The 27,657-nt window shown below is 32.4% G+C and overlaps 1 protein-coding gene across 2 annotated transcripts; it reads right to left on the bottom strand.

The window, feature by feature from the left end:
- Positions 1 to 7,636: 7,636 nt before the first annotated feature.
- LOC116779109 (uncharacterized) lies at positions 7,637 to 27,165 on the bottom strand. 2 transcript variants are annotated; one of them, XM_061529970.1, is made up of 4 exons: positions 27,053 to 27,165; positions 9,306 to 9,537; positions 8,221 to 9,235; positions 7,637 to 8,141 (listed from the first exon to the last, which is right to left on the bottom strand). In XM_061529970.1, the coding sequence occupies exons 1-4, from the start codon at positions 27,083 to 27,085 to the stop codon at positions 7,967 to 7,969; spliced, it is 1,455 nt and encodes a 484-aa protein (XP_061385954.1). In that variant the 5' UTR covers positions 27,086 to 27,165; the 3' UTR covers positions 7,637 to 7,966. The 2 variants fall into 2 exon arrangements, with proteins under 2 accessions (XP_061385954.1, XP_032529173.1); XM_032673282.2 differs by lacking the exon at positions 27,053 to 27,165 and adding an exon at positions 24,622 to 24,730 and having other exon boundaries at positions 9,306 to 9,520.
- Between the last annotated feature and the right edge of the window lie 492 nt (positions 27,166 to 27,657).

The raw sequence follows: 27,657 nt of genomic DNA, 5'->3' as shown, positions 1-27,657 counted from the left end.
CGAAGTCCGAGCCTGGGCCCCGGGAGCCCCGCCGATCCCCGCCGCCCCCGGAGCCCCCCTCGGCTTCACTTTCGCACGGTCGCGAACCCGTCGCGACACTAGTTTAATTGCAGCCGTTGCAGAACCGGATTTATTGTCTCCCGTCGATATCACCTCCTGTGTCATGGTGCCCGCTGCCCGCGCAGACGGACGGGAATTAAATAGGGTGTAAATGGACTCGCTAGTCGCTACACACAAACACTGGCGTACGGGACACTTGTATACATCTCCGGCATAGGAATAGACTAGGAAGATATTTCAATAGTAGCTTGGATTTTAATGTTTTATTTGATTTAAAGTTTAAGTAAAATGCTTTTCGATTATAAATCTTCAAATAAGAACAGCGCAAGAGTGCATCTGAATCTCTCGCCGCTCGAACAAAAGACAGCAACGCGCTAACTTCGTTAAGTGGTTGCATATGCATAACCTGAATAAATAATTAATCGCTCGATTCATTAAGATCGAAATAGGAATAAGTTCATTAAGGTTTTTTTTATTAAATAAAACAAAACAGTCCAAAGTAAAAAGTAAACTCAGTTAAAGAACTATTCATTATATCGTTTTAAAAGGTTTTATTTTTCCACATATAAATTAATTCGCATATTAATTCAACGTGGGAAACGCATTGCACAAATCATATAAATATTTCAATAGTAAAGCAAATAGTGTTTTTTTTTTAATTTAACCATTGTATCGTTCGCTTTTAATGGAAAAAAAAATGCCATCGTTTGTATACCATTGTTATTATAGATTAAATAAATACACGACATATATAATCGAATTATAAATGTAAGTCACAGCGTCTGCTTATTGGAACTTCATGGTGATAAAAAAAAATATTTGAATTAAGAAATCTGTAAAAATAAACTTATAATATTACTACAACGAATTTTAATAAATTAAAAATATGTAATCTTTAAACCGCAAAACAACGTTCGAGTGTGACGATTGGTACAACCTCTTCCGTGTCTGCAACTCGGGAAACCATAAATCATAGACCGACCACAGTCATCCTACCTAACGTCTGTCTAAAACTATCAACTATATGCAGTTATATATATATATATATATAAATATTATTGAAAACTGTACGTTACCAAAATTCGTATACTTTCTCAAAAGGTTACTTAAACTATTTCACTTCTAAACACTAACAATGAATACAAATTATTTATTTTATGATTGTTATAAAAATAGTATTTATATTATTATTCCAACCACGTCAAGTGTATGGTATTATAAACTTCTAAAAATTTTTAAATCTAAAGTGCATCCAGCACTACAAACCTTCTAGATTCTAGAACGATTTTCTGTGATACACGTTGGAACCGTTACTAACTAGTTCATGAAGTATTTTGCATTCGTTCTAAGCTCTGACAGATCTCTGATATCTCACTAACAACGTATTTATATATTTTAATTTATATCTGTATCACGTATGGTTTAATAAAATTGTATTTATGTTATACGTAATGTTACTGAATTTATAGATTTATTTTATTTATTTCAAACAACATAGAGTTAAAGATCATTTAACAATAAATTAAATTAATATATTTTTTTCTGTCTGACGTCTTGTTTAAGTGACAGCTTGTGCAGTATGACGTCTAACAGTACAGTTAAGCGTGTCCCATCAGTTATATCGGACGTAATAAAAACAGAAACTGTAACAATCTATTCCGTGGCGAGGTGTGACAAGTGTGCGCAGGAGCCGGAGGGCTACCGCCGAGCAACCAGTTCTCTTTAAATTCATGATAAAAAATATCTGCAGGCCGGTGTCATTAGCCGCTACTCCCCCGCCCGCCTGCATTTATTAATCTTATTCGGAGAAATCGCATCACCCCTCTCCCCTTCACATCCACATCCCGGGCTTCAGTGACGTCCGCTTATTATCGATACTCATATAAATATTACTCTGATTTAAATTTGCTTTAACCTTACTCTACTTGTAACTGAGAATTATTTTTCTTTTTAGAATATTTTGTTACTCATAAAAGGTTTCTGATGTGTCGCACACTTAAACAAACACATTTCCATCGCTAATGTTTGAGCAATAATATATTTGCTCTCAGCATTATCCTTAACAACGAATACTTAACTCATAGATGACTGTGTAATATTGTAGACTTTCATATAATGTGTATAAATACAAATAGTAATTTTTGAATTATCGATAACTGATCCATCCTTATCTGTTCGTTCACTCACCGTGCGACATTACCTTGAATATGTTACCCACATACGCAACATGCAATATAAGCCAAAATAAAACAGCCAAAAAACTTCACCGAATTACAACGAAATTGACTTCAAAAAAAAAAATTAATCTTGGACCCAAAACGAAGATGCCCGTATTGGTTTACTCAGACCTGTCGCTTCTTGTCGATAACTTAAAATAAACACACAAATACCTATGCTTATTTGTTTCAAGATGTTGTGTTATTTGTAACTATCTGTTCAATGATAATATATGTCGGAATAGCGGACTCCGGGTTGTTATTATGATCCGTTTCTTTGAGGATTACTTAGAAATAATACCACAGACTTCACAGTAAAAGATTTATAGTCAAACTTCGAGAGTTTCTGCTTACAATGTTTTCTCACTTGTAGCACCCAATAGAACGATTTCCCACTAACATGATTTTAATAATGTGAAGACGAGGGTACTACAAAGTGATTGAAAATTCATTTAAAGCTAAAGAATAACGATATACAACTTTATGATTAATATAATTTCGGAATCCGCAACCGCGCCCATATAAACCTATATTATAATAATAAGTATTTTTAATCTGTCCGCAACTTATTTTGCTACATTAACACGTATAATGACCTGGATTTAAAAGAATCGATAATATAACATGTTATTAATTACCTCAAATATAGATTATTACTCTAAGTGCATTGTTATTCCTTTAGTATAAGAGCGTAGCTAACTTGGACACTGACATTTTTTAAAGTTTTTATTAAGGAAAAGTTCTATGCTTAGGTTAAACATATTAACTCCCACAACGGGAGGATGCAACCCATACTAGGGAGGTAATAGAAAACGATGACCACTAGTATGCTTACCATAAGTTTTGCATCGCCACACTCTATACGGATAGTAACAATTTCTTGTGCGAATAATGAAAAACTCTTAATGCTACTTATTTAGCGTGACAATGAAAACTTGTGATAAGCATTCCATTTTCACACCTTTATATATCTTCCAATTGTACAATAAAATAATGTCACATGATACAAACTGTAAATATAATTCATAATATCCAAAAGTTATAAGGTAATCAATTTAAAAGAAATCACATCATTTATTTTCAGTACGTCACTTTTTTTTACATATTCTTTTAATAAGATTTTTTGTTTCAAAATTTCGTACCTATAAAACTACCTAGAAGTATGTTAACTTTCATAACTTTTCTTATTCTTGGGTACAAAAGGGGAAAATAAGTATAATCATATTCATTGGTGAAATTCTAAACGATTACTACTCTCAGCAGCTCAGCAAAAGAATAAAGGTGTACTTTATGGAAAACATAACTCACTTGGAAACATGTCATAGAAGCGGAAGACTGCGACAGGCTTTTACGACGGGAAAAATACTTATTCTCGCAAAAAGGCTAACGTAATAACGTGAAAATGAAATGATTTATTCTAAATAGAATTGAATTTGATATGGAATTTCATATTATTTGTATATAAACGAAGATTTTATCGTCTTTTTCCATCCTAGGACGAGTACAGGATTGCCACCGTCAGCCATTATGAATACTTCCAGTTGTCAGCACAGTTAAAGTTGTTAGGCAGTTTGTCCAGAAATGGTAATGGAATAAAAATTAAGGCCAAAGCATTTTTATTATCTGTGATAACGGTATTTGTTAAAGAGCATTCTTGAATCTCGTCATATCGAATCTTACGTAAAGTAATAAAATATACTCATGTAAGTAGGTACATAAGAAATACGAAATGCTATAAATTAAACGCAGCCGTCAAATTTCTGTCATACCTCGTCAGGACGAATCATAAAGCTTTATTTAAATTTTTATAATATTATTGGTGGAAGGAGCAGTTAGATAATTATTTGGTTTCAATCCAACTATTTTTAAACAGATTTTTATCTCCGTTACAAATATTATATACCTTCTACCAACTGTTTATAAGCAACACATTTAAATAAAATTATTTACGAGTTTCAACCACTGTCTGTAAGCGCTCTTGAAATTTTCTTCCAATATAATCCATTTATCTTTAAAGCAGTTTAAAGTAAGACAGAAACGAAACCTCTTTGCATTCAATGGATTCACCGTGCGGGTGCCGGGTCCATCGCGTTGCAGGGAGAGGAGCTTCAACAGTCCTGGGACTTGCGACCCAGGTGTAGGTTTAAGGGGCCCCTATCTAATGCGCGTTAAACGCTCACCTCCACTGTCCAAACTCCTCTCCCTACCTAACCAAATTTGAAAAGAACCTACTAGGGCTGCCTTCGAAGTACGTTTCAACAATTTAGCTATTATACTTCTCGCTCCCACTTCTACCGCGTATAAATCCACGACGAACCTATTTCGAGTGAGTTCGTTAGTGAGCTCGTAATATTTGTTAACCTTGATGGGATGGTGTTTGGGGATTTTGGTTTCCCAAGTAACCGTAAGCTCTTTCATCACAACGCGCTTTAAAATTCGCGAATACATAAATATGTCTGGTCTGGAGGTCGACGCACAAATATACTCGGGGATTTTGTATTGTTTTTCATACGTATCCGTCATTATAGTCCAATCCGAAGCCGCTTTAAGGATGGAGTAAGGCTTGACATTTGATTTTATAGCCCTAGTGCCCTTTCTCACAAAACCTACTGATCGCCCGTTTGTGGTTATTTCCCTTTGTGCTCCGGCTACCGAAAGACTAACTGCTTTACGTAAGATTTCCAGAACCCTATCGTGACCCTTTACCCCATCTTACTATATTACTCTGATCTGGGAGAGTCATTTGGAACGCATTGAGATAGAATTTTAGCAATGCTGGCGACCAATCATTGATTAATTAGTGTTAATAGGATGCCAAAATCTCCTATGTCTAACCACTCGTTCTGCATTTCTAAACTCATTGCATGGATCTTATATTTATCATTCTCGTCTTGCCCAATAAAAGACTTCAATATATCCGTATCTTGGACTTTCTTACTTGATCCTAACCCTACTCTGTTACTTTGTGCTCCTATCATAAACTGCTTGTGGAATTGAAGCCTTGACTCTAACTCTGGGGCATCTTTGTCTTTTGAGAGCGATGTAACGACGTCATCAGGGGATTTCCGCAGGATATATATTTGAAACTCTCAGGTGTTTATAGAGCTCCAATGGCCTTTTTAGACTCATCCCAAAACTATTGCGATCCCTGAATAAAGCCAATGAATAAGCCGTTAGTGCGAGCCCGAGCCACAATTTCAACATCTTTATAACGCCTGTATATAACTTTTGAGGAAAAGCAAATTTAAACGTGAGGTTAGGTAATTTTAAAAAACAATTTAAGATATTACTGGTCATTTTAGACATTCATAAAAAGTGATTCTGTCGCAACATTCAAAACAAACCTTTATAAATTTGTAGATATTAAAATTATTCCTATATTATATCTTAAATTATTCCTATATCTTAAATTATTCCTATATTATATCTTAAATTATTCCTATATCTTAAATTATTCCTATATTATATCTTAAATTATTCCTATATTATATCTTTTTTTTTTAAGTAAAAACAAGTTGGTAAATTGTTTTAAAAATATCTCATTTAATAAATAAACATACATAATTTTTGAGTGTGTTGATAAGTTATTATTTTTTTTGAAAATATATAAATTTTAATGTCTGTTTGCACTAATAATACAACTCCTTTTGATTAGATGCACATGGATCTATACATAGTTCGTATATGACCAAAAAATTTTTTACAATTCCTGTCTCTCTGTCTGTCCCAACCAAATACCAATCTCTTAACGGGCTTGACCACTTTTGAACGGACTTCCGCTTATAGACAGCCACTATAAGGAGTAACTTAAGTTATTTTTATTTCTCATCATATATTCATTTTACTTATACCTATTAAAAAATAAAATTACAATTCCACACAGATAAAGCTAGGTTGTACTAGATATCATTAAGTTAAGAAGTGAAAACAGGGAGTGATGAGTTTAATATCTCTGGACGAACTAGTAGCCAGTGATATAATGAAGACCTATACTACAAGTAACGTGTAACAAAAAAAGTATATATATATTGTTTGTTAGTATGTAAATTAAATACATATTCACGTTACACCGAATGACGAAGGACTTGATAAGCACAAGATCTGGATCGATAGAACAATATTTTATGTATTTTTTTCTTATTTTATATATAAATTTTTGGTTTTTAATATAGATTATTCTATTATGTATTATGTATATATCAAGTACATATATATCAAGTAGAATATTTTCATAGATTGTAAGAATAGTGATTTCTTAAGTACATCAGATTTCGTTTGATTGAATGTACTTTGAATAAATGAAAAAAAATCCTTATCTCGATTATTTTTAATATAAATTATGCATTAACTATTTTCTTCATATTGTTTTAAACTGCATTTACTTGAGTGATTTAATTATAAGTTGTTTACAGGTATATTAAATAAAATTCATCTATATAATAATTATGTATGTCAGGTTATTAATGAAGTGAGAATAATACGATTGATTAACTGTAGAGAATATTGAATTATTTAACCTAACCTTTTAGAGTATGTTTACCTATATTTTAATATATTAGTTATAATGTAAATACATTATAAATAAGCAATAAGAATTGGTCAGTACAAATACTTTATTACGCTCAACTCAAACTTAATAATAACTTTAATTACAACATATTTACATGTTACTTTCAAAGACTGATCATTTTTTCACGGCTGGTGCAGTGGGGGCCGACGCAACCCTTTGTTGAGCTGCAGATAACTGAGGAGTATCTGTTGCAAGCGATCTTAACTGCTTCTCGGCGGCCGCATTCACCATTTTAGTCACCGTTGCTTTCATTTTATTCTTTTGTATAACCTGATTCTTACTACGAACAGGCGCATTAGGTCGTTTCGTTACAGCTTTTCCTTTTGTCTTTCCCTTTTTAGATTTAGCTCCTTGTGGCAATTTACTTTTGACTTTCATTTTCCCTTGTGCCATTTTGAACTAAACAACGATTAAATAGAAAATAGATATACCAAAACGTGTATTCTATGGAGATTTGTAAACAATTGTATTAGCTGTCAAACTGCCAAGTGTCAAAATGACAGACGAAGAGAGAAGTTTGGTTATACAACGGTAATTATTATTTAGATTATAATCTAAATAATGAAGATTGTTAGAATTTAAACGAAATATTTATTTAAAGTTAGTTAGCAGAAAAAATAATATACTTTAAAATAATGTAGATATAAATGAAAAACGTTATTATTTTATTTAGTTTAGAATAAAAAGTTATAGTTGTTTTATTTTCTATTTATTACATCAACTAAGTAGAATCTTTTTTTATTAAATTAGGGTATTTATGTATTCATAAATTAAACGCTGAATGTGTATTTTTTTACATTTTATTGATAAATCGACTGCCGTAGTATATGAATTCGAGTTCCAAGTTAAGAAATATACATAATATATTATATCTAAATATACTTTATGTACAGATAAATAGAAAAGTAGTCGAATATAATAATCAGCTATCGATAGATCCGAGCGGCGAAAGTGCAGGCGACCGGCGAAAAGCGGTGTGGACGAGGACGCAGCTCGCCATAAAACGTTTAGAAAAATAGATAAATCGCTCAAAAACGTCAGAATCAGTCGAAAGGATAGAAAAGTCAAGTGCGGGCTTTAAGAAGGCGGTCAACGTATTAGTACGCTGCCGGAGCCCGCCTCACGCGTATTCCGTGTCCGTAGACAATGAGCGTTCAGCAGGCGAACGCCTGCCACTTCCTTCCGCTACCGCCGGTTCTCCTGCTTGTGCCTGGGCGTAGGCTAGACTCTTTTGATAGCTGAATAGCTGCCGTTCTAATGAATAGTTTTCAGCTTGTAGTGCAGCTATTTCACGTCTGCAACAATAGGATATTGTTATTGGAACTGTAGTTTATTTACATATGTAGTATTATGAATATTGAGTTTTATTCTCACCTCATCTGATGAGCATGTAAACGGCACAAATCATCATAGACATGGTAAGTTGCTTGAAAGAGAAGATAAGTATCCGTCCACTCGAGACGGACTTGGAGTTCTCCACCTGGATGTAAAAAAGGGCAACCGGCACGAGATACATCTTCTACTTTTAGTGCTGTTTCCATCATGAGACCCTCGTCGGCGCTTTCTTGAGCATAATAGTGTTCGAAAGGTGCTCCAGGCAGTTCTTCAGCCTCGGGCTCGCCAGGAGCGGGTGCAGCCCGCACCAACCAAGCTGACCAACTCACGTATCGAAGATGGTTTCGTGGTACGTGATGCACGTCCCGATACAGCATGTGTAGTCTCACTGTCTCCGAGTGTGTGTCACAACGGAGCGCCCATGCTTGTTTATCACGATCGTAACATGTTGCAGCTCGACCACCCACTGGCACAGCCAGTTCTGCCAGCGCCCTTGCTGATACTAATTCCACAGTGAGACGGACCCCTTTATGAAGAAGGCGGGAAGGTGGACGAGGGGTCCATGCTGGAGTGCGACCGTCTGCGTCACAGAGGTATTCAAGAGGTCCAGAGTGTATGCGACGTTCCCCTTCTCCGAGTGCAAGAGCATATCGTACTCTGCAACGTTGACCTTCACCCGACAGTCTCACGAGCCGAAGAGACAGCGGTTCCTTTCCGACGCCGCCGGTAGCAGACACGGACCAATCGAAACTAGCAAATGCTATCGGGGGAGTATCTAGTCTTGGTGCTCTCAATTCGCACGAATAGAGTGTTCGAACACGTGACATGCTTAGCTCTAGTTGGAATTCGCCTCGTGCGTCTGCAAATTTTGAATTGAGTTCTGCCAGCGATACACATCGTCCCCGACCTTGTGCCGCACATCCTGCATAGAATCTGACTTGCTTCCCAGAGAACCCCTCATTGGCAGTAAAATGATCACGGCTAAGCAACGTAAAGGTAAAATCTACGTATACGCGCATGCCTTCGCATACGCCCCTCCACACTAGATAGACGCCTACAACAAGAACAAAAACATTTAAAATTGAAAGTTATTTAGACACTCAACCTTAATGGACAGAACTTACCCAGCGATGCCTCGCTGCGGCTGAACGCGACGGCCCATCGCTGGTGAGCGCAGCAGAAGTCTTTGGAGGTGACGTCGCGGTCAGGCTCGCGAGTCGCAGAGCGGGTGACCACGAAGGTGAACACGTGCGTGTCAGCACGGTCCTTGAGCCGCGTGGCGCGGTACAGCAGCGCCATGCACTCGCGCGCTGCACGCCCGCCCCGCCTGCGCCTGCGTCTATATAGATCAACACACTATAACACGATTTTATAACGTTAACACTGCAGGCGCCGTTGTAAACAAATAATATATTAAAAAGTTATTGTTTTATATTGCATCAACTTTGCTTTCTTTTTGACACATTAAAATTATTGCTTTAAAAAGGATAAAGAATACTTTATCTTTAGATTTTTATATTCACATAACTTACGTCATAACACGGAAAAAAGACGAGGCTATAAATTTCCTTAAAATCAATTATCTTCCCGGATGATTTTATGGAGAAATTTTATATGGCATATAAAATTTCTTCTTAGTTGTTTACAACAGTTTTCATTGCCACTCAGATTACAAAATAAATATTATTTGTCCATAAATAACAAGAATATTTTTACTTTTAAATAATAAGTTATTAATAGTTAAATTATCTATTATCTGTGTCATTATAAATTATTAAAATAAATGGATTTTGTAACGTTTGATATAATGAAACTCTTTTAACTTTACCCATTTATACTTTTATGGTAATTGTATAAATTATATATTCTCTTAACACCGCTTGCAAGTTTGTATCTAAACTCGTCATAGGAGACCTTAAAGTCTTGTCATGGGAGACCACGAATTAAACTATTCAACAATATTTAGGGTGTGGTTGGGATGGACTCTGGCTTTATATTATGTCCTGAAGTAAAAGATTATTTAGTGCTAACTGAATTTATTAAATAACTATACGAAATGATGAAAAGGTTTCCTACCAGCAGATTAGAGGAAGAAAAGTTTTATTAGGTAGGTATCGTAAGAGATTATATGTTCAGATTATTTAGATATTCCACTCAGAATCACGTGAATAGATTTCAACCTTTGAGACACTCGTAATCCAACTGAGATTTTAACGTAAAAAGTTTCTGAGCACATTTAGTTGCTAAAACATCTATCTGTAGGAAATGTAGGAAATATAAAATTGTCTTGCTGTTCATACGCCGACACGAGCACCATGACCACAATGTTGCGTTGTCATACTTTATACAGAGAATATAATTTTTTTGTTTACAAATCCACATACTAGCTTAACGTAGTTTTATGAAACTCCTAACTATACGTTTGTAGTTAGGCGAAACAAAGTTATGATTAGGATCTAATTACACACACGAAGACCCGAACAGAACGCTTTACATTTCATTATATTAAGTTTTAATTTAGCATGACATATTATAAGTTTGCATTTCCGGAATGGAAAAGCCTTATTAATTTTATATAAAAATAGAAATTTGTAGTTAATCGAATATCGATTAAAGACTCTTATTCGGCAAGACGAGAATTCTAAATATAAGATCCATGAAATGAGCTTAGAAATACAGAATGAGTGGCTACACATCGGAGATTTTTGCTTCCCATTAGCAGTAAAATGGCGGGCCATAATTCATGATAGGTCGCCAGCATAGCTAAAATTCTACCTCAATGCGTTCCAAACGACTCTCCCAGATCGCAGTAATTTAGTAAGATGGGATAAAGGTACCGAAAGAACTTGCTACATCTGCGGGGAGGCAGTTGGAACTGCTAAGCATTTGCTGGTGGGATGTAGGGTACTCCTGGATAGCGGTCAATACTCGCGTCGTCACTATGGGGTTTTACAAATCATCCGTGAAGTGGTTAGCCTTTCGGTAGCAAAAGCGCAAAAAATATAACTACAAACAAGCGATCAATGGGTTTTGTGGGAGAAGGCACTAGGACTAAAAAAACAAACATCAAGCCTTACTCGATCAATAAAGCGGCTTCGGATTGGACTATAATAATGGATACGTATGAAAAGCAATATAAAATCTCAGAGGATATTTGTGCGTCGACGTCCAGACTAGACAGACATATTTATATATTCGCGAATTTTAAAGCGCGTTATGATAATAGAGCTCACGGTTCCTTGAGAAACCAACATCCCCAAGGACCATACCATCTAGATCAATAAGTATTACGAGCTCACTAACGAACTCACTAAGAATAGGTTGGTTGTAATGTACGCGGTAGAAGTAGGAACGAGAGGTATAACAGCCAAATCTCTCTACAGTTGGGCCTGTCAAGAACTAACATCAGTTCATTCTTGGAACGTGCGTTCAAGGCAGCCCTAGTAGGTTCGTTTCAAATTTGGTTAGGTAGAGAGAGGAGCTTGGACGGTTCAGGTGAGCGTTTCACGTGCGTTAGATAGGGGCCCCTTAAACCTACACCTGGGTCGCAAGTCCCAGGCACTGTTGAAGTTCCTCTCCCTGAAACGCGATGGACCCGGCACCGGCACCATGAATCCATGGAATGCTGAGAGATTTCATCTCTCTCTATTGAGATTTTAACAAAACCATATTTCATTTCATCTTACTTGTTATTAGTCATTTTTAAAAATACTGTTTATGTTATATTTAGTAAGTACGGACAATTATCAACTGATAGTATTAGTAAGTGCTCAGTGAATATCAGAAAATCTGTTTCATATATAGTATGCTACTAATAACGACAAGAGAAAATCCTACCATTGCTAACCACAAAACATTTACCCCAGGTATAAAGGCAACATAGGTAAACAATTCAAAAAAGTCGTTCCAAATAAAACGAATAATTTCCACACTCGACGCACGTTTCATAAATAGAAATATTAAAGCTTGATTTTTAATAAAAAAATTAGGTCAGGTCACGTAAAGTTTCATTCAAATAAAGTAAAGAACGGATTACGTTTTTTTTATGAAAATTTTTATGAATATTCAATAAAAATTGACGGGGATTAAGAATTAATTATGCCTTTTTTAAATTTTATAAATGGAGTTATTTTTATTCTGTGTCGACGTAATACTTATATTAATATATATTTTCATTTACAAAAGGCTTTCGGTGTGATAAGCTGAAGTTAAGTCAAACAATTATGCCTACTTAAAGTTTAGCCGACAAAGGACTCAGTCAATGTAATAAAGTCGAGTAACCTTTGGTTGAGCTTATCCACGATCCGTCACAGAACAAAGGCACAAAGTTTAGCTATTTGTCAATATTTAGACGTTGTTCAAAACTATACAATGTGGGTTAGTACAAATTATAATTACAGTATTGGACAAAATGATGTAACGCATCCACCTGCTTCTCTAAAACAAAAAGAAATCCCGGGGTGTACCAATCTATTATGTGCTTATCTTAGATATTTTTTCAACACCCCTTTTAAGATGTAACGCCTGATCGTCATTCATCACAATATTAACAACTCTTTACACTATTGGTGGGACGAATCAAAACCGTCCAAAAATAGAACATATCAGATACATTTAATTAATACTTTAATATTTTGTTTCATCGTAAGTATTTTAACGTATACTGGACGTTTAAATTTATTCACCCTCTATACTACAATCCAATGTGTGGTAACTATTTGTACTTTATTATTTCACTTTCAGCCAAAGGAATTTCTGCTGCTGGCTGCACTAGTGTTATTTCTTAACATCTTTTCAAACAATAATACAAAATTATATTGTAACACAACATTTTTCATGTTATAATACTAACAACATCTATATCAGTCTCGCTTAATTTGGTCATGAGCATAAAAAAAAAAAACTTGTCTATTATTAACTCCAATTCGTTTAAAAACCTCACCTATTTTATTTTATATTTAAAAAATTTCGTAAAATAATTTCGGAAAACGCTTCAAAAGAACGCACTCTTGTGTATGTTTGAACAGTAACGACCATAAAGAGCCCGTGACTGGCGAAATCCGACCTCTGTGTTGCCAGAAGTCTTATTATTTACTTTAAAACTTTTAATTAAAAAACTTACCTGTACCTAGTAATAAATTAATTTAAACCTCATCCTATTGTAATATTGTTTTTAATTTGCTATAACTTACTAAAAATTAAATATATTGATTGGTTTACTGTAATTTTTGTTCAGTTGTGATTGGAAAGTCTGATTTCACGTTTCTTCAATGCTGTAAAATTTTATTATATTTCTTGCCAATCGTTTTTTCTGAACAAGTTGCTTTTTATCTTTGTTTTATGAAATAAAAACCTTTTGAAATGCTAGAATCAAAACATTGAAATACTTCAAGCAATACCAGAGGTAAATACAATATATTTTTGAAATTCTTCTAATTTCAACAATCTAGGTCATGAGAACCGTCTATCAAACCTGGAAATGCTAGTGGTCAGACAAATTGATGGCCAAATAACTTATGGTACTGGCAGCATCCAGAGAGGAATTTTGATATATTATCCAAACAAATAATAGAATATACCTAATTATATTTTATTATATTATATTTTGCCCTTATTCTCTAAATCTCTAGCATTTTAAAGTATTATACATAGTAGAACAAGCTGAAAACGGATTATTATGACACGAAAGAAATATATTTATCTTTATCTTCGAGTCACGAGTTTTATCACTGTCAAAATTTAACATTCCTTAGTAAGGATTTCTTGAATGTTAACGACTTATTATTTTAGATTGTTAAGTCAGATATAGTCCTTCACGCAAGAAAAATGCTTACTAAGGCCTCAAGGGCGAGCCGATTCTGTTTTAAAACTAAATCACTTATTTGCGACTGGAGACGTTGGTATAATTATTAAAAAGTAAATACTAAAAATGAAGGAAAATAATGTCCAATCAATTTGTCACGTCGAAGTGACAAATTCTCGATAAGTGGCAAATGTGTTGACATTTTATTTTACATGGCAACGCCATGAGGCTTAATAGGTGGCGCGGTTGATGTCACGTAACATATAATAACATGGGATGAGCTCGACACGAGACGTTAAGAACGTGAGCGAAATGTGGGGAAATTCCAAAGACAATCAATTCAGGCTTAATATTTGATAGCAAAAACTTCCAATGCAGAGTTTTTTATGTTAACGTCTTCTTGATAAATATGAGTGCACCTGAAAACACATTTTAAATAAAGGAACAGATTCCTATCGCGATATTTTTGATTACGTACGTTCTACACATTGCGAATTGTAAATAAATGTTGTAACCACATGGAAAATGAACGAAAACAAAAATAAATATTATGAGATCTAAGATTTTCGCGAGTATTCATTTAAAAATAAATATTCTTGATAAATATCAAAAGTAATTTCTAGTACGCTATAAAACCATAATTCCACAATCATAAAAATGTGATTATAAAATTACATTAAAGAAAAAGTAATACCAACCTAAGGATAAACGAAATGGCAATTAAAGTGTTCTTTTCTGTTCAGAAACATATTTTATTAACGTCATATGCTTCTGACTCTTTATTTTGATACCCAATACGTCAAGCTGTAACAATAGTATCAACAATTCACATGGTGGATAAATTGCTTCGTATGACGGCTGAGAATATGAGATACGTTAATATTATATATGGGATTACATTCATTTTTATGTCTCAAATATTTAATTTATAATAACGATATGAAAGTATATCATCAGTGTTTCTCGGTATAAATATATCGAAATAATTAACGGCTCATTTTATTCGTCAAATTACATAGAACACCCTTTATCAGAAACAATCTAATTTAATTTCAAAACGCTTAAGAACAGCGCTGTTCAAGTTTTAGGTCACTTATTAAATATACCCTACATTAATAAGGAAACGATCCCGCTAACCGATTATATTGCCCTCAAAGAAAATTTGTACAATACAAAGGAGAATTATTACAATACATTTTTAGGCACGAAAAATACAGGATTTTTAGGCACGAAGAATACTGATTACACCTACTTAATCTAATACATTAATAATTTTTCTCTTAAATTCTTGCAATAAAGGAAATGTCAAAAGCTTTTATGGAAAATTAATATTACAAGATCGATAACTACTTTATACGTTAATTTTCAATGGGATCAATGGGGACGCCATCTTGTTTACAGTCTATTATGTCATAGGAGTATATATACAGCTTTTGATGTCTAGTGACTAAACAATGGGAGAGACCACATGAATCTCAATTTAGAGGTTCCCTTGGGCTCCCAATACAAGATTGGATATCACACACACACAGACATTCATATCTCGCTTGCCCGTGATCACAGTCGAGGAAAAGTAAACGAAACGTCGGAAGTATGTAGTTTTTAAAATAATAAAATACGCGTAGTATAATCCGAAAGATATTAGTTATAAGATTAGATATTGTCAGTATTTTTAGGTACGTTACATTTACAAATAAATATATTTATATAGTTTTACTTAATTTAATAACTTAAAACGACAAAGTAAGGTTTATATTGGCCTTAATGACGAAGGTGGCACATAGTCATTATAATAGTTAAATATTAGTTCTAATCCGAAGACAATTTTAATGATACCTATAAATATGTATAAGGCTGTTGTGCTTCTTTATATCTACCGAATTTAACTATAGGTACAAAAATTTATCACGTTTATTACAGCGTCAACATGAAAGTGACATTTTAAATGTAATTACAATTATGAAAACAAAAATTCTTGTGAAGAGCTTGTTGCATTATACTGCATTGATCACAATTAAAAATAAATATGATCTTTTCATAAATATGAACAAATATTCTGGCCAGGTTTAAAACAATTTCTTCAAATTGTATTTCTCCCTGCTTCAAAGAGTGGTAGCTGTTTACAAAGACAGTTACAATAAAAATAAGAAGACAAGGTAAACTATTTTCACTGTTCGAATATTGATTTGAAATGAAAACCGGAGCTAGCTAGAAACAATAAAAATAAAACGAAGCTTAATTCGCTCCCACCCGCGAATTCTTATTATAAAAAATTGTAAACAAAAACAGAATTGATTATTAAAAAAAAAAACTATAGATACCATTGTATAAAATTACACAATTTACATTAACACAATTGCTATGATAAAACAAAAGTTTTCTTTAATTCATTTATATCGTTTTGTTGAATAGAAACCTTTATTGTACTTCTTAATATACCAAAGGTGGATTTATAAGCGAAAACGAAAAAAAATCTGTAAAAAAAAAAACTACACGTAGTTCCTTTTTTGAACGTGGAAACAAAATTTCATCTGTTTTACAAGCTCCTATTGTTACGAACGTCATTGATTAGTATCAGCCACGTGATAGCATCAAGATTATTATATCATTTTAATAATACAATATTTACTAAGATATTATTTTTAATCTGTTTCAAAGACGATAAATTTATAAATTTAAACAAGTATATGTATTGATAGTAAATCACTTCGCGATGTTTATATTCAATAGTGTTCCTTCTTAAGTAGGTTTTCACATAAATTTCGCTTTTTCGTGATAAAGCGAGGAAATATAAATAAACGTAAGCAAATATTTTTTGTGAGATAAAATTCTCGTCATACAAAGCTGTATCTATCTATTTCAAACATACTATTTGTAACCGATACGGTTTGAGACATACTATAGTAAACAACTAGAGAATAAAATTGGTTATTTCTATAAAAAATATATTGGAATGATGAAAACACAATTCTTCGTCCTTATCACAAATAACAAATTTTAAAGATATATCTCCTCATTCAAAGTTGTCAATTAAAATTTAAAATCTGGTAACAATTGAAAATTCTTAATTTTTTTGTAAAAATTTGCGTTCTATAGGCAACAGTTTGTTAAAGTTCAGGTTACTTTGAAAATAATTCGCCAGGATATTTGACAATTGTTAATTTCACAAAGTGATTGAAGGAATTGTACTATGATTGTGATGTTAAAGTTTTATATAATATACTTAGAATGGTAAGGACCGTTGTTAATTTCTTTTTCATGATCTAAAAAAAGGACGTTATCGGTCTGTGGTTTTATTTATTATAATCCTAATACGATAGCTGCAAAATAAAATGTATATTTGACCACTGCGTTTTAGTCTTAATCTTTTTAATATATATCAAATTAAAAAAAAAAACTTTAATGTAAGGAATATTCTAGAAAAAGATTTTTTTTTAATATTTCTCATTCTATTATTGGTGCATTATGTTCTATAAAATCGTAATTTTTATACACTAACATGCTGCTAGATGGTTATAAAACTAATTACGTGTGTATCATTAAAATTGTTAAAAATGATTATCAGAAATACGTCCTACACACGGCTAACTCGAATCAAATATAAAAGTATACAGCACACTAGAATATTCTATTAAAATAAGAAGACAAATTTAAAAAATGCGAATAATTTAACAAATATTTAACTTATGAGCTGTGCGAGTATCTTATTCCCCCGATACGTTATTCGAACTAATTTATAAAGCGAGATGCGGAAATTGCATGTATATGGCTCAAAACTGTTTGCATCTGACTTAAAATTACTTTTAGATTGCTTTGAAATCCTTAACTTATATAAATATAATATTATTACTGCAAAATAACTTATTTATAATGTCACAGTCTTTGTTTTCACGTCTAAATGAAACTATATTTTTGGAATACCACGCGTTTCTTTATAATTTATATCTACATTTTCCAGACGTTTCGATTACTTTAATCTAAATGACAATGTGTTTATTTAAAATATATTCATATTTATGGAGATCTCATCGTGGTGTGCCTTAAAGGTCAAAATCTTTTGTTCTCATCTCAAACCTATGATATGGATTATTATCTATATATGTTTAAAGAACAAAATCGAACAGTATACATTACTGTAATTTATTGACAGGTAAAATTTTTATTGTCCAGTTTCATCCAATTGAAAAGTTTGAATGAAATTAATTAACAGAATAATGTCACAGTTCTAACTATAATATTGTTAATTTAAAAATATACAAAATATATGAGAATTGTTAGTGAAAATTTTAAATATATCATTATATTTTGTCACTTAGTCAGACGTCATTGAAATAATGACGCAAACAGCTAACTTTGTGTGACATTCAAATATGTTGTGATCCATTTTACTACCTCTTCCGTAACATAATATCCTCCTGACATACACCCGAATGTCACATGTTATGTGGCAGACATAACATTTTATTGGGAAAGTCAACAAAAATCTATAAAGCTCATAATTGCCGTGATTTTATATGACAGTGGAAACTTAACAAATAAACATGTGTTTTGAACTGTGTCATGGTTTATATTTATATACTAACTTAAATATTTTACTCGTTTCAATGTGATGGTATGCGTCGTAAATAATAAGCGCGGTTCCATTTTGTTAAATTATCTACTCATAGTCAGATGCGTTTTATACGTCTTTTTAATGTTATATATATGAAACACATACGTTGTGATACTTTTTATAATTCTACAATCCTCTGAGTCAACCTAAACTACTTAAAATATTCCGGAGATTTAACTTATAATTGGGAAAGAATATAATGATAAAGATATATAAATTTAATATTCTCATTACTTAAAGTTTACAAAAATTTTAATGAATATTAAACATGGTTCGCGTTTTGTAAAAATCCTTAATGAAATGTTGAATAAAATAACTTTGTTTCAAGGATAATTCTCAACGAAGCAGTGCTTTAATAATGATTTAACCGCGGAATATTTAAGCGCCGAATTAATAGCAATTCCCTAGTTCTTCAAAAGAATTTAGCTCTGAAAAAGATTTCCACAACGTACTTAGGAGCATCTGTTGAAATTATAACTCTTCCTTAAATTAAAATGTTAAATTCTTTTATATTATAACGAGAATTTTATCTTTATTTCTTTACATAACTAAGTGTTTCGTGATTCTGCATTAATATCGTCAATTTTCTCACTCACAGTACAAACAACAACGAAGTTCGTGTTCTGAAAATCATTAAAGCTGTGAGCTTTCAATATGTGATGTCCATTTCATACTTCGATACCCTTTTAGTCATCTCTGAACATCTGCTGCAGATCGTACGTCAGTAGTGTTAAAAAAATCTATATATAATTACTTTTTACAAAAATATCGTGAGTATTATATGTATATATAAATAAAGTAATTGAAACTGCCCTTGTAATCGAAATTTTTAGATTGCAAGCAATGGAACGAAATCGTTACGAACTTAATAATTTTTTTAAATAAAAAAATTTTCTTTTGTTACAAAAACTTTCGAGGTTAAGCGGTAGATTACAAGTGAGCGAGCTTAAGTTATTCGAACTTTTTCTTATGCAATTTAATTAATGTCTCCGAGAAGACGATTACCTTTCTAGAAGGTTCCCGTGTCGTTTGTATATAACGGTATGTTTTACTATAAATTGGCATGAACTTACTTATGGGAGATTAAAAATTTTACATTCATTATACGTCGCGTATTATATTTACGTATTTTATCTTTAATAATATGTATTAAATTTTAAAACACGAACTTGGTGTAAAGATACAGACAATGCAATTTACCAAAATATATAAATGTTGCTTTTTGAAGGAATGCTTAAAATCCAGAAACAAATTTAATTTTATCTCCAACAGACGGTATAAGCAATTTTAATACAAATTCTTGAATAGAAAACAAAATAACTGGTGGAGCGTAGAAATGCGGCGATGTGTGACCACTTTTCACTTCTATTTCAACTACACTTAAAGAAAACTATACGTGAAATTTAACGGTTACTTATAAATAACGTGAATCCGTTAATAATAAACGAATAATATAGAAAGCATAACTTAGTAATATATGTATATGTATATTTATATTATCTTAATAAAAGTATTCTTTGTGAGCAGGCGTGAATCACGTAATGTTGAAGAGGGTCATATATTTTTCAAGTGTATTCAGTATTGCAAATCGTGTGTCATAAAATAAATAAATATGAACAAAGGTTCATGTGAACAAAGGAGTCACTGGGATGGATCCGATGCGGCGAATGAAGAGACAAGGAAGAAATCTTCAGATAATCACCTCCCGAACATTATATATACCGCGTTCGTTCTGTTTATTGTCCATGAAACGTGATCGTCATAAAAAAAATATTAACGCCCACATAAAAACACCATACGAAATATATGAAAATATAAGAACCGCTTTAGCTCATCAGTCTCTAGTAACGTCACTGCAAGATATCTCAAGACGCAGCCACCTGCATTTATAATGCCGTGCAATATGCTGAACGTGACTTACGACACAATAGTATGCAGGTCCCGAGAATATTCCTAGTTATTATTATAAACACGTAACAATCTGCGTATGACACCGATATAGGATTGTAATTTAATTTATGTAATATTAGAAACTAGATTTGGATCTTATTCCACCGATTCTTAGCTGGTCTGGGATTTATTTTTATATATATAATTTCAATTCCCGTCACAGACTTCAAAGCAATTATTGCCCATACAATAAATTCGTCTTATTTATCTGCCCTTATATAAAATGGAACCCACATCCGTGAATACAAAGGAAAGTATTGTTAAAGCTACGAAAAAGCTACGATAGCTACGATCGCTACGAATCCGCTACGTCTTATTTTATTTACTTTTAAATAATACTAGTTGGAAATTATATTTACAAGTTCAACTTGAATCAATATCTCCATTTTATTTTTTATATTTTAAAACAACGACATATTGAATAATTAAATTATAAATTGAAATCGATAAACCTGCAATGCTTAGAAAGTAACCCACACTATAAAATTGCATGCGAATGGATAATGATGTTATAAGTTATTCAAAAACCAACTCATTCCAACACTTAATAGGTTTGCATTTTAAAAAACAGAATTCTGAATATTTTAAATTCTATTTATGATTCAGCTTACAAAGAAATCTATAGCTGTTGTGGTACTAATTTAACAACAACAACTCTACCTCCTGAACACGTTGAACGATGTTTGTCAGTAGTGCAATGAAAAAATAAATTTTCACATGATAGTATCAATACAGATATTTGGACGTAAAACTCTGTGTTTAGCCTGAGGACACGAACTCGTGGTTAGAGTACTGAACAATGTAAGAAGTACAAATGAATATGCTTATATCTTACGGCAAGTCTGTTACAGCAAAAATTTTATTATAAGTCATAAATTATATAATGGATTTATATAATAGGATTCTTAATATCGGATACGCTATTCTAAAAATGAAGTCTCCTTTATTACAATAGTTTTTTAAACGAAAGCGTACTTAAAGGTTTTATTCTATTATTAGTGATTTATTATATATGTATACGCAAATGTATGTCACATATTATGTTACGTCAGGTACAATTCACTAGCCTGTATTTAGGACTTTTGATTCACCCAACTCATCCTGTCTGTCTAACATGTACGGTAATTTTTTAATATAAATTCTAAATAAAAAAAAAATAAACACTGCTTTGAGAGCTGCCTTATCATTTACATTTACATTATCTACATGTGAATGTAATATTCACTTATTTATTTTAATAAACTGCTATATACATTTAAATATATATAATCAATCAACCCACCACATTTGACAGACGTGTTTAATACATCAAGCAATCTAGTTTGTCACGACCGAGTCTAGACTAAATTATTGTTCATAGAAATAATTTCATAACGAATGTATTATTTCGTAAAAACTCGACGTTGTCACAAAAATGTAAAACTTTGATCAATATACCTATATCACAGTGAAGTATATTTCGTTCACGCAGAGAATATTAAACAGACGTGTTTTATTCCCTCATTTATAACTTCGTTTGAATCTCGGACTTATTTAGAAACATGTCAGTTCATCGGAGTTACATAAATTTATTCCGTAAATAAATTCAAAGTTACATTAATTTATGATTGTTAAATAAATTTTTACATTTTCCATCTCTCTCTAACTTTCCATATTGGTTATTTATGAGAACCAGCTTTAAACGAGGATGAGACAAAAAATATAACCGTCAAGGGAGCACGTGGATACACTAGTGAATTATTAAGTATCATTAGATAATGGATTTGAAGTGAACAAAGACAATATATTTGATGAATTTCATACACAAAGAGAACTTTAATACATCGCCCACTATATATATTATATGAATTCTTTGATACATTATATACTATGTTATATAAAATGTATTTATTCACATCACAGTATGAGATGGCTGAGTCAACACAGTCGCTGACGGTCTCATACATTTCATTTCGATTCAAAGTACTATTGCATTTTAATGTTTACATTTAAACTGACATATATATTTAAGATATTGAATATTGATATAGAGTCATTCATTTGTAAGAGCATATTATGATATGATACGATATCATTTTTTTTGTATTTAATATGCAATGGCTTAACGGATTTAGATTGAATTTGGTATAAACTCAGATTACAACCGGCCTAGGAGATAATACTATAGTTTTAATATGAAATACTATACAGGATAATCCGAGGATTTTATTGGATTTTAACTACTCATTGCTTGGACTATACACAAACGTTAAATAAAAACGAGGGCTCATTGTGATAACAGAGACTTGAAATTTGTCCCTTAAATGTTAATATCATAAAAATATTAAACAACATAAACACTATTAAAGGCCGCATAAGATGTTTTGCTAATTTAAAAAAAATGATATAATTTTCAATATCTGGAAACTATTGCTTTATTTCTTGACAGATGTCACAATAGTCGTCGTATCTGGTCTTAAAAGCTTGTCTTTTTTAAACGAAGCTAAGGAAGAGGAATTAATTTTCACCGGAAAATTGGCTTTTGTTTAAATATGCCACTTGAGATAATAATAACTTTATACAGAAAAGCCTCTATTTATACAGCCTCCATTTAATTTGATTTAATTAAAGAACAATTTTTTATATAATCATATTAAAAAAAATAGTTTTCGCAAAGATTGTATTTATATCCGTGTAAAAAAAAGGATTTAAAAATCAAAACTTAATTTTTTTTTTTTGTGAAATGTTTTTCATGAAACGTGATAAAAGGTTTCCTAAAGCGAATCGATTCATGTAATCTCAAAATGTCACCGAGTTATATGAATTATAAAAAAAAATTATTTTAAATAAACCGTTTATTAGCAAAATTATTCACAACATATACGTCCTATTTGGAAACCTAAAATCGGCTGTAAACCACCTGGGCTTTGATTCAGCGAGTTCAATTTCACTAATCCGTACCTAAAACTCAAACCCCAAACCACAAAAGACATCAAAGATTAAGAGATTCTCGCAAACTTTCATTTACACAAGTAATATTTCACAGATAGTTCTATATCAACATTAATAAAATCTATCATTTACCAAGAAATAAGTATTTCATTATTTCCATCCCAGACAATACATCTGCGTCAGATGAGCACATAAAAAAGCAATTAGCAACAAGTCCATACAATAATGTCTGGTTGTTAAGAAATAAACGCCCTGTCGTAATAAGAAGCCAGCAATTCTCAGTACCTTTAATTGGTCCACATCGGAATGTTACAGAACAATTTAATATAACAGAACTAGTCAAGTAATCGTAACAAGTGAAAATTACACGGCAGTTATAACAAATGAAAACATTAGTAAACAAAGAATAGGTTGTCTGTTTGTAGAGAAATTGAACAGCTTCCTTCCCTGCCCCGAAATTACACCTCACAACAAAGATGGGAGAAAAACAAACAATTATAAACGATCCCCTCGAAATTACGGGCGAAATAAATATTTACTTGCCATAACACTGTTGTTTGCAAAAACATATTATTTAAAAAAGTTATTTGTTAATTAATTTGTCACGGAACTACGAAGAATAATATCTTAAATATATAACATTCAAAGCTTTTCTCAATAAATATGCGGCGTCAAGCAAATAAAGTGGAAATTAATAGTATGCAGAGAAAATATATCTGAAGTAATAACTCAAATATGTTATTAATATTTATAATGAATAGAAATGTCAACTTAGACCCTTCTTGCTCGTTAAAATATTTACGAGCGGAACAAAGTGTTAAGAACTTTGCGAAGATGTCTTCTAATTATTAAGCACATATTTTTACAGAAAATTCAAGTGTACAAATTTGAACAGAATTACTTCTTTGAAAAAAATATTTTAGAAAATAAAGAATTTTTGTACACAAGGTATATACAAAGCGAAAAATTGTTTGAAAGTTTTGAGAATTATCTTACAAAAACTACGAGAAATGCTTAACAAATAATAATAAATAAATAAAAAACAGAGCCGAAAAGCGCGCGAAAAACTACGCACAGTTCATACAAAGATAGTGAGAGGGCATTAACATAAACATTGTAGTGCAGTGCGCAACAGGAGGTGTACCTTAAGGCGGCCGGCCGGGACACCGCGGAGCGCTGAGCAACCGCGCCGCTTGAAGCGGACTAACGCAGCGACAGGACGCGCCCAGCCAACCCCACGCCGCTGTGTTGCCAGAACTACACGCGGACTAACCATTTACTCATCGACAATAAATACAAAACAATGGAAAGCTTTGTAACTAGAATTAAACAAATTATTTGCCATTTAGATAAATCTATTTATTCAACACTTCTCATTTTAATATGGAAACGCTGTCTTTCACAATTGTAATATATGTCAAGAAACGACAGTGATATTTCACAAACGTTATATGTCTGAGATGCTCGGTCCGGATGTGTAAATTACGTGTCAGGCATTACTCAGGCATCCTAATAGCAGACTTCCTATATGAACGTTGTTATGGAGTGTTTCAGTACCTCGCATTCCGGACTAAAAGTACCTTTGTAATTGGCAACCCCGTCACCCGCCCCTCGCCCCTACGACCCGGCCAGCTATAATGAAGGCAGGGGAACTGGGAAGGGGAACGGATGAACGTTAGCGGACGGAGTCGCACGCCCGGATAACACACACCTGCATTTTACAACTGAATATAAATAAAACTCTCAGTACCTGATGACGGTGTCAGTACAAGACAGCTCCTGGCTTGTAAAAAATGTTTCATTAACAAAGGCCTCCATGCAATTTTATAATAATAATTATGTATAATATATTTATTCGACGAGTTGCACTGCGAATAAACCGTCATAGAACGAAAGTTTCAGAACTGAAAAGATCGATTAATCTGATTCGTCGTCAATTTTGCGACTCGGAATCGGTTCACGATCACCTTTTGAGTGTTGATGGTGTTGAACTAACCGAAAGTAACGTTAAAAGCTTGCAAAGGTCATGTTTGTTCAGGTTTCTTACAGCGCAGATGGTATTTTCTTTACTTAAACATCGCTTAATATTACCTTCTGCTTCGCCGCTGAAATGAACAATGTAAACAGTTAAAAACACCATTAAACGCCAATCAAGTTTATTTTGAGAAACATACACTAATTATTTGGTGTGGCGACAAAAATTAAGCAATTTAAATATCCTGCTCGTTTACCGTCTTAGTTTACAATGTATAACAATTTTCAACATAGGATAAAAAATTTATTAATCCCATTGATATTCTAGAATTGTAGATGAATTAGTTATAGTGTATAGATTTATAGTTGATGGCGTGATTAAATATTACGTATTCAATTATACTATGAGGTAATGGGACCGTTTTTACGTTCAGCCACACTATCACAAATGGTGCAATCGTCGTACGTCCACTATTGTAGCGTTAGAGCTGATTTTATCAGTACAGTCACGAATCGAAACACGAAACGTTAAAGAGATATATAAATTTATAACTTATAAAGCAACGAAATAATTGCTTCCATTTAAATTAACAAGGTAATTATTGAACCGTTCTCACTTTGCATCCGTCGGGGTTAAAATGACGGTCAATATAAATTAATTGAAAATAATTACCTACATTCTCTCGTTTTATATTCTATACGCGAAAGGATTTTACATAAACATTTCACTCGAGCCTTAACTCAGATTCATTAAACGAAAATATCGTTTTAGGAACAGCTGTATCGATATTGGCTTTGTAATATGATAACAATTTTATGCATAAATAAGTCACTAACGGTCGTAATATATTGAGGTATGCCATATATTTATCAATTTTATTTTTTTTTTCGTCGCGACTTTGTGATGTATTCTTATCCAGTCCTGATTTGGTTTTTGTCGAGAATCGGTCTTGAAGATAATGTAATGACGTACCCTTGAACGCGGTAATGGAACGAATTATTTACCTGTAGGTACATTTCATTTCTGATCTCAATGAAGATTGGTTCAAATCGTGATGAGCTTGTATTATAAGTTCGTCGTAAAATTCCGAATGACATTTATAAGTTTGTATTAGAGACGAAAATATTCCAATAACCTCTAAATAGCAAAGCTATGTACTATTATTTTGGTAGGATTGGAAAAAATATAACATTATCTTATTAAAACTAATATTTTAGGATTTAGTACGCGTTGTTTATTCTTTTTCTAAATAATACCGACGTTACGATTACTTTGCAATAACCGTAATCACGGGCAGACGAGATGTAAATGTCTGACTGTCAGTAAGTGTTGTTAATTGTTTTGTTTGTTTATTAACTATAACTAACATTATCTGCTTGTTATAACAAAATTGACAATTATAAACGAATACAAAATAGAAACTATAATATAATATTAAACGGGATTCGAGTTTTGTAATCAAATTACTATAAGAATTAAATTCGTTATTTTCTTAAAATTAAATTAAAATATCAGTCCCCACCTTACCTAATAAGCAGAACTCTAAACGAAGTATAAAAAACAGGATACCAAAGTAGACTAAACAGAATAAAGACATTACCTTTATCCGATATCTTTTAAGTAACGGCTTCATTTGATTCCAAAGAGATAAAATCACATATCGACCGAGTGATATCTTCCCTTCTCATTGAAAATGGACTTTGTACATTGAATTATTTTAAGTAAAAGTATGTAACACTCAACGGGAGCTTAAAATTTTGTTCGCCGTGAAATATGTTATTAAAATAACTTTAGACACACGAGCTGGCAGTGCTCATTTGTGAGGACGCTTTGTGATAAAATGAAAATCATTTTACATTTAAGCATATTTAACATATCTGACCGATAAAAGCGTGACGGATAATTTAATATTGTATATATATGACAGGTTGCGCAATGGAACATTAATTATGTTTCCGATAACCTGTTCGTTAAAATTAAAATGCGCAACCACTGCGGAACTTAAATGTTCAATTAAACTTAAGACTACCTTCACCTACCTACACCTCACGATTCCAATTATAAACACAGCTTCCAATATAAATGAAGAAAAACTTGTAATATCAATTATATTATAAATCTCTGAATATACATATACATATACATATATATATATTTAAAGGAAAAATAACGAATACCTAACATTAAACAATGCACATTCTTTGC

The sequence above is a fragment of the Danaus plexippus genome, chromosome 6 (genome assembly GCF_018135715.1).
Source record: "Danaus plexippus chromosome 6, MEX_DaPlex, whole genome shotgun sequence".
In the NCBI taxonomy this organism is placed as follows: domain Eukaryota; kingdom Metazoa; phylum Arthropoda; class Insecta; order Lepidoptera; family Nymphalidae; genus Danaus; species Danaus plexippus.
Note: the sequence above shows the minus strand (reverse complement) of the source record. Positions and strands in the feature narration are given on the sequence as shown.

Coding starts and splice junctions, on each gene's coding strand:
- LOC116779109 (XM_061529970.1), bottom strand. CDS start 27,085: ATGAAGCCGTTACTTAAAAGATATCGGATAAAG. Junction 9,538..27,052: donor TTAAAAGATATCGGATAAAG/GTAATGTCTTTA, acceptor ATCGTGTTATAG/TGTGTTGATCTATATAGACG. Junction 8,142..8,220: donor TTACATGCTCATCAGATGAG/GTGAGAATAAAA, acceptor CTATTGTTGCAG/ACGTGAAATAGCTGCACTAC.